The 8,529-nt window shown below is 54.6% G+C and overlaps 1 protein-coding gene across 1 annotated transcript in view; it reads left to right on the top strand.

Moving 5' to 3' along the window:
- Positions 1-5,758, top strand: part of LAMC2 (laminin, gamma 2) — a 13,695-nt gene extending 7,937 nt beyond the window's left edge. Inside the window, 13 exon segments of the mRNA XM_010161662.1 lie at positions 1-157; positions 397-533; positions 852-1,005; positions 1,109-1,314; positions 1,597-1,676; positions 2,147-2,284; positions 3,064-3,208; positions 3,461-3,610; positions 3,971-4,085; positions 4,173-4,372; positions 4,954-5,112; positions 5,201-5,300; positions 5,508-5,758. The exon segment at positions 1-157 is cut by the window's left edge and continues 17 nt beyond it. Coding sequence (XP_010159964.1) covers positions 1-157; positions 397-533; positions 852-1,005; positions 1,109-1,314; positions 1,597-1,676; positions 2,147-2,284; positions 3,064-3,208; positions 3,461-3,610; positions 3,971-4,085; positions 4,173-4,372; positions 4,954-5,112; positions 5,201-5,300; positions 5,508-5,758 — 1,992 coding nt within the window.
- Positions 5,759-8,529: the final 2,771 nt, after the last annotated feature.

Raw genomic sequence — 8,529 nt, 5'->3', positions numbered from 1 at the left:
AACGGCAATGTGGAGCCCAACGCCGTGGGGAACTGCGACCGCCAGACGGGCGAGTGCCTCAAGTGCATCTACAACACCGCCGGCTTCTACTGCGACCGCTGCAAAGACGGCTTCTTCGGGAACCCCCTGGCCTCCGATCCTGCCGACAAGTGCAGAGGTGAGAGCTGGGTGCTGTTTGAGCTGGGGATGAGTAGGAAAATCTATGCCGGAGTGCTGAGCAGCTTGATGGGAAGGGAGATGCTGCAAAAGCCAGGGCTTGAAAGCGTAAGCAGAGAGCAGGAACCGAAGCACAGAGCGAAACAGTGGGAGGAAAGCAGGGAGAGGGTGGATGGAAGCATGTGCTGAGACATGAGGTGGGGACAGGCTCCTTTGAACCTGTGCCACTCCGACCTGCAGCCTGTGCTTGTGACTCTGCTGGCGCGGAGCCCCTGAAGTGCAGGAGTGATGGGAGCTGCATCTGCAAGCCTGGCTTCGAGGGTCCCAGCTGTGAAGAGAGCGAGTGCCCAGCATGCTACGGCCAGGTGAAAGCCCAGGTGAGCATCTATGCCAGCCCTGGGGCCACTGAGGGGCATGGGGTGCAGGGGTACACTTACCCTCAGACATCTCCTCCTGATGTCAGTGAGAAGCGATTTTGCAGGCTGCACCTGAACTTTGGGTTTGTACCCCATTCAGCCAACAAAAAACCCGATGACCTAGAGCTGCTGGCCTGCTGTGCCCCATCCAGAAATGAGCCCTTTCTCACCCAAAAATGAGCTTCTCCATGCTCTGACCCCACTGTGGTTCCCACCCTGGTCTTTCCACCGTGGGTTCGGTGTCCTGCCAGCTGATGGCCCGGTCTGCTGTGGTTGCAGGTGGAGCTGTACCTGCAGCAGCTGGCGGAGCTGGAGCTGCTGTTCTCGGAGGTGCGAGCTGGTGGTGGGGCTGAGAACCAGGAGCTAGAGAGGAGGATGCAGCTGGTTGAGGCGACGCTGTGGACCATCCTTAGGGAAGCCCTCAGCCTGCAAGGTACTACCCACCCGCTACCCTCAAAGGGGCCACCTGTGCCGTATCAGGGGAGGGGTTTGCTCAGCAATAATTTTCTCTCCAACCTCCCTTTCCTTCTCACCAGCTTCTGACAGGTCTCTGGAAAGCCGCGTGGCCAGGATGAAGGGGCAAGTGTCCAGTTCCCAGAGCCACCTGGATGAGATCGAGGCAACAGTGGAGCGACTGATGTCTCTTGGGAGCCAGTATGAGAAGCAGGTGGAGGACACCCGGCGGCTGCTGGAGAGAGCCAGGCTGGACCTGGACCGCAACACAGCCGCCCTGCGCCGGGTGGTAAGAGCATCCTCGTGTGAGATACGCTCCTCGTATAGCCTAGGGCTGAAAAAAATCCATGGAGGAAGCAAGAATTTAATGTATTCCAGTTACTACATTTGGGGTTTTTTGAGTGCAGAGGATATTCTGGTTGTCATTTCTGTAGGGCTGGGACCTGGAGGAGTGCTGGCAGGGTTCTTTGGGTGGAATGTGGAGGTTTAATGTGCTGCAGTCGCCCCTTTCACTGCTGAGTTGGATGGAGGGCAGGAAGAAGCACTCATGCCTCTCTTTCTCCCTCCTCAGACCATTCCCATTTCAAACCTTCCCGGGAGCTCGAATCAGTTCTTGATGCTAGCCCAGGAGGCTCTGAGACTGGCCAACAGGTAAGTCCCTCCCACTGTGGTTGAGAGAGAGCAGGGGGACTGAAATCCTGCTGGGTGTCCAGAAGGTCCCTTTTAGGGTGTCCTTGCCTCACATCCAGGCTGCAGCTGCCACAACCTCTGTGCCAGCCCTGGAGCAGGGGAAGATGTGGGTGCTGAGCTGGCTTCGCTGCCCTACAGAGCTGTCTGAGGGTGCCTCCGAGGGTGGTGTTGGGTGTATTTTGAAAGTATTTTTGGGGACAGAGTTTGGGCGGAGGATGCTCAGTGGAACAGGCAGCATCTGCCTCACTCCTGGTGCTCCTCTGCCCTTACCCTTGGGAGATGCAGGAGGGACCAACCAGGTGTGTGTCCACTTCTCAAACATGTTTTGTTCCCTGGGAGGGTCCAATCCAGCATTTCTGATTACAATAAAGTTGATGGAGAAAAGTTGGGTGGGAAACCTTTCTAATGAGCCCTCCCACTGTGCTTTGCAGCCACCTGCAAGCTGCCAACACCATTGAAGGAGCTGCAGAGGCGGCACAGGAGGATGCGCGGCAGGCACTGGGGCTGGTTCGGGCAGCCATTGGCGGAGAGGCGGCTGCTTCCAGCTCCCTGCTTGGGCTGCTCGGGAGGTGAGTGGAGGCTGTGTTCGCCTGAGTGTTGTGGGAGGACATGGGCAGGAGGGTGGGGGTGGCCAAACATCCATGCCCCCTTCCATGCGTTCCCAGCCGAGCGCCAGAAGCGTGCGGTTGGAGGCAGGGCAGGCAGGGACTTGCCTGGGCTTCGGTCGCTGGCACATCTGAGCAGTGGAGGTGGAGGGCTGGCAGCTCTGCAGGGCGTCTGCTTCACACCCACGGTGCTCCCAGGTCCTGCCCGCAGCTGGGGAAGGGGTTTAATGCCGTGGTGTGGACAGGCTTCTGTGAGGGACTCTGCGCTTGGGTTGCAAGTCCGGGCTGGGTTTAGCCTGAGAGTAGGTTTAGCCCCTTGTTGTCCGGCAGGGCTGGTGCTGCTGCAGAGCCCACTGTGGTGCTGTGACTTTGCATGCCACTGGTGGGGCGTGAGCAACAGCCCCAGAGAAAGTGAAGGAACTGGATGGGGACATGCAGGAGGACACATCCCATGGTAGGGCAGGGATTAACAGAGCCACTGTGGAGCCTGCGAGGGTTCAGCTAGTGTGAATCACCTTTGGATTTTGGAGCCATGAGCAAGAAGCCAGCGGATGCTCCACTTGGCAGAGGGGCTGGGATGCGTGGAATATTTGCAATTAGCTTTTCCAGCATGATTAATCTGTGTGAGGTCCTGGGGAGGGCTTTGGGAACATGAACAAGTCAATATAGGAGGGAGCATTAATGCTGTGGCAGAGTCTGGCAGCTTGGCTGGTGCTGTGCTCTTCAACCCCGCATCCGTGCAGGTACGAGGAGCTGAAGTCGCTGGCTGGAGGCCTGAAGGCTGACACCGATGGGATGGCCTCTAAGGCAGACAAGGCTTACCAGGGCAGTCTGGTGCTCCGCAACTCCCTGTCCCGCCTGACAGTGACCGACATAGGCTCCTTTGAGGTGAGGTGCCTATGGGACCAGGAAATCCCTTTTCACTCTCCCCTATACTCTCCCTGCCAACAGCTCAACCCTTCTGAGGACTCTAACCCTGTTGGAGAGCCACTGTATATGTATCTTCTCACCCTTTTGCCCCATAGCTGGCTGCAGTAAAAGGAGCAAGAGACAAGCATCCATCACTGCTTGCTGTGGTTCACGGTGAGCAACGAGGAGACACTGGGACCCCCAGGCAGTCATCCCATCTCTGTGTTGCAGGGAGAGGCTGCCCAGCTGAAGCAGGATGCCAGCACTCTCCTGAGCCTGGTGGACACCTACATGACACAGTACCAGCAGCTGCAGAGCCGCACAGCGGGCTGGGAGGGAGAAATCAAACAGCTGCTGCGGAGGGGAGAGGGCAAGAGGGCGGTAAGAAGGGGGCTGCTGGGGGGCTGCAGCTTGAGTTGTCTTCAGCATGAGCTGGAGCCCCAGTGGGATGCCTGTGGCACCCCCCACCGCTCCTACATGCTGTCCTAGGCTGTTCACCTTCCTCAGAGACACAGAACTTGGGGTTGGTTTTCTGGAGCCCCAGGGAGACTTCACCATGTGCAGAGCTGCTGGTGAAGAGTATCGCCAGCACACCTCCTCCATATGACGCAGGCTGAAGACCTGCTTCTGGAAAGATTAGAGCTAAGATAGCTCCTGATGGCTGGAGCTGGGTAAGGGACAGTCTGATGCTCCTGTACCATGTCCTTCATATGCCCGTTGTGTCCCTTTGGCCTGTCACAGATGCTGACGCAGCTGCTGTCCCGAGCCAACCTTGCCAGGAGCACAGCCCTGCAAGCCGTGAGTGCTGGCAATGCCACCTTCTACGAGGTGGAACAGATCCTGAAGAGCCTCCGGGGTAATGTCCTAGAAACTGGTCCTTTCCCCCCCGTTGTGGGATCTCACAAACGTAGTGTGGCTTCATCTTCACATGCCTTTCTTTCAGAGTTTAACCTGCAGGCAGATGACAAGAGGAGGGAAGCTGAGGATGCCATGAGAAGGCTACCAGTTATCAGCAGCATGGTCACAAGTGCCAGGGAGAAGACAGACCGAGCTGAAGCGATCCTGGGCAGCGCTGCTTCTGAATCCAAGGTGGCCAGCAGTGTGGCGGGGGAAGCGAAGGAGGTCATCATGGGGATCCAGCAGGTAAGGGAAAGCCCTGGTGCTATAGCTGGCAGAAATGGGTTTGGAAGGGAAACCCATGGAAAAAGAGGAGGTGTTTGGCAACTCTGATGGGTCTTCATGGTGGACCTGATGTGTTGGCTTTTGGACCCGATGCATTGACTTTTTGGCTGATGTTTGTCTATAGTGGACCCTGCAGAGGTACCTGAGTTGGCTATAGATAAGTGGGTGTGTGGGGAGCTCTGTGGGTGTGTTTGTCCCATGAGGACCTCTGTGGCATCTCACGGTAGCTACCGTTCAGCTACCAAGGGGATTTTTCACTTCCACAGTTGCTGGCAGGCTTGTGAGCTCCCAGAATTGGTGTTGGTGGGCCTGACCCCCAGACAGTGCTGTAATACCACAGCGATTCACTGATGTGCTCAGGAGCGTTTGAACCATGGTTACAGAAACAAATCTCTGGAGCAACTGATGGAAGCACATGAAGGACCCAGGAGAGCCTGTGACAATTTTGAGTCCCTGTGGAAGGAACCACTTTCTACCAGCTCCATGCCTCAGTGTGCCCAGAGTGATTTTTGTCTGTGCTCTGACCCCTTTGCCTTCCCTAGGAGATTACGCGGCTGAAGGTGGAAGCCAACAAGACAGCTGACGGCGTCCTCGCCCTGGAGAAGGCAGTGGCCGTGCTGCAGCGCGAGGCCAAGGAAGTGGATGATGAATTTGAGATGAAGCTTTCTAATGTTGAGGCGGATGCCACAGTGATACAGGAGGTGGTTCCCATTTCCTGCTCCTTGTCCCCTTCCCTGTTGACATTTGGGTGAGACTTTGCCTTACCAGCTGCCACCTTGCCTTTTTCAGACAGCTCAGGAAGCTCAGAGGGTCCACGCCGAGGCTGGCCAGGCAGGGGTGGTCGTGCAGGAGACATTGGGTGCCCTAGAAGAGCTGCTGCGTCTGATGAGTAGGTTCTGCGACACAGCTGTAAGGCAGGGATGGAGACGGGTCCCTGTTGGGGTCTAGGCAGGGGTGCTGGGAGTTGTGCGGGAAGCTGCCTCAGATCATGCCTGTAAGCGGGCTGGGCAGCAGGGTGGAGATAAGTATCTACAAAGATCTAGACCTCAGCCTCCATCCATGGTTACCTCTTCCTCATTTGCCTCCTGTGCAACAGACCAGCCTGGTGCTGTGGATGAGGAGGGCCTGAAGCAACTCGAGGTGAACTTCAGCAAAGCCAAAACCAGAAGCAGACAGCTGAAGGATGAGATGTTGGAGCTGGAGCAGACAGCCACGCTGCAGAAGGCCCGGGTGCAGACACTGGAGAGCAGCATCGACGAGATCCTGGCGGATATTAAGAACCTGGAGGATATCCAGAAGAGTCTTCCTCCGGGCTGTTACAACACAAAAGCCATTGAATTGCCCTAAGCGAGCTCTGAAAAGGCTGCAGCACCTGCCAGGCTGTGAAGGCAGGAAAGCCTGGCCCAGCCGCCCTCCCCAAACCCTGCAGGACTGGTTACGTTTGATTGTGTTGAACTGATCCTTACCCGTAGGTTCAGCGTGCCGGCTGAAGTTGGCATCATCACGCTGACCCTGGAGAGTCCCTGATTTTTCAAAGTGGTCCGTCCCTCAGTCACAGGCGGAAGGAGATGTCTGCTTGTGTGAAGGTGCTACTGGCTGAAGGACAGCTCATTCCTACAATATTCCCCTGAGGTGCAGGTGGGGATTGCTTGGTGTCAGCCTTGGGAGTTTGCACTGTTCAGGGCCTGAAGTTCATGGCTGAGAGGTTCTCAGTCTGCTGTGGATCCCCTCTCCTGGTCCACCACACACAGAAGGACTGGAGTCTCTGTCCTTACTTTTGACACTGCCACCACCTCCTTGTGTTCTTTGTGGGGTCCTTCCTCACCTTCGGTAGCTCAGGAGGCAGGAGGTGAGCGATGTGAAGTGGCAGCTGGGGGGGGATGAGTTTTGAGCCGTGGCATCCGTGATGCTTTGCGGGGTTTTCTTCTCACAGTCTGCCCAGTCCTCACCTTCCTGGGAGTGGTGCTGGTGTGGTTTTGCTGTGGCTTGGAGATTCAGCATCAGAAGCTGCTGCTGACCCTTTTCATAAAGCTGCAGGCCTTCCACAGTGCTTCCCAGTGAGGTGGTTACTGTTTTGCTTAAGGATAAAAACAATGTGCCAGCTGCCTTTGAGCTCAGGGTGATGTGCCAGGTGGAGGAAGAAGGGGATCCCGGGCTAGCAGGTTAGCAGAAGAGAACTGCTGGGATTCCTCAAATGGAAAGTCTTTCCTGCTCCCTTTAGACAGGAGGAAAAGACCCCCTTTCTTTCTCCTGCACTTCTTTTTGAGTCCCCAGTCCCCCTGGTTTTCTTGTTAGTACTCCTCCTGGGCAAGGACAGGTTTCCCTACCATCCCCTTACACACTCAAGCACAACCTTTCCTTCCAAGACCGGTCAGTTTGGCAGCAGGCTGTTCCCTGGGTCTTCCAGAGCTCAGGAGAAGCAAGGTGTCTCCTCTGCACAAGAAGCCAGAACCCTGCAGCACTTGTCACAGGAACGGGGGCTCTCTCCAGGGTTCTACACCCACAAGCTGTCATGTTTTAGAGCCTGGTCCCATCCTGATTGGACCACCCCGATTTCATCCATTTAAAAATATTGATGATGTCCGGAATGCATCTCCACCTCTGTTTTGGTGCTTCCTGTTTCCCACTCCATCCATCCCTCCCTCCTGCTTGGTGCTGGATGTTTCTCAAGTAGTTGTGCACAGGGTTTCCCACTGTAGCCCTGAGCAGAGCTTGGAGGAGCTGAAGACTACAGTGCACCCCTCACCCACCCGCAGCTTTACTGGGGCTCCAGCTCCATCCTTTAGCTGGGAGCTAAAGGAAGCTCCCAGCTTCCTTTAGCTGCCGTTTTAGGGGAAAAAAGAGCTGGCAGTCAACTCTGCTGAAGCCCTCTGACCAGTGTAGTGATGAAAGCGCAGGGCCTGGATGGAGAAGGGCACTTTGGGGGACATGCTCACCCCTCGTTAGCTCTGATTCTCTGAGAAAGCAGTGCCCATGCTTTTGCTTGATAAGAATATACTGAGTAATATGTCTGCCTTATACTGTTATTTATGCAAGATGTAGTCTTGCCTCTGGCATGTTTTTCTTCTCCCATTGTACAGCATAGGGACAGATATTAAGGACCTGGCTTTATTCTTCCACAAGTTGGGTTTTTCGAAAGGGAGGAGGTTAATAAATAATGAATACTTTTGGCTGGATCTTGCCTAGTGGTTTATTTTCTCTAGCTCCCTGTTTTGGGGGAGTTTGGCTATCAGCTTCCCTAGCAGTGCAGCTGCTTGCACTCTTTGTGTTGACTCGGTCTTGGGGTGTTTTGAAATGACACCAGTACCATCTTTGTTTTGTTTTGTTTATTACATAATTTAAACATTTTGCTGATAAAGATCTTTTTTTTTTTTTTGTCAATGACTGTTTTTTTCATATAGCAACAGGAGAAGAAAAAAAAAAAATCAGGCTCCCAAACTTTTGACAAAGGTGAAGTCAGTGGCATGGCAACTTCAACCCCTTTCCCTCCCCCCTATTTGTTTCATTTTTTTCAAAAGGCATTTGAAGTTCATTTCTCTTTCAGCAAATTTCACTATTTAAAAGTGCAGGTTCGAAGACCAAAACCCACGAGCACCTTCCCACCCCTCCCCTGCACCCTGGAAACCCCAGTCCTCACCTCCCTGGTGGTCACATGGACCTTCAAGGATGATATTTTTTTTCCATACCCACCCAAAGACATTTTCCAAACCAGCCCCAGAGCTGAATGACCTGTTACAAACCCCACATCCCACCCCCATACTGTGAGTTTTACTGAACAGATACACCAAGGCGCAGGTTAAGACTAGTAAGACAGAATATACTCATCATCTGTACCACAACGCTACGTCTCTAAGGCATGCCATCCTAACCGCGATGGGACAGGAAGCCAGCTGGCTTCCCGTGTGTCCCATCTACCTGAGGGAGGGAGGATCTGAGATGGCTCTCGGATGCGCTGCCTACCTTCCTTCTCCATCTCCTTTGTTTTATTTGTCTTTTCCTCAGTTAAACCCCATTGACCTTCCTCCCCTTTCAAAGAAGGCGTTGCTCCTCCGGGAAGTTAGAGTCCCTCTCTGTGTGTATGTGTGTTTTGGAGACATCTGGCAAGGAGAGGAGGCTGC

Source organism: Eurypyga helias, unplaced genomic scaffold (assembly GCF_000690775.1).
Source record: "Eurypyga helias isolate BGI_N326 unplaced genomic scaffold, ASM69077v1 scaffold27611, whole genome shotgun sequence".
Taxonomy (NCBI): domain Eukaryota; kingdom Metazoa; phylum Chordata; class Aves; order Eurypygiformes; family Eurypygidae; genus Eurypyga; species Eurypyga helias.
The sequence above is the reverse complement of the archived record's forward strand: the minus strand, read 5'-3'. Positions and strand labels throughout refer to the sequence as shown.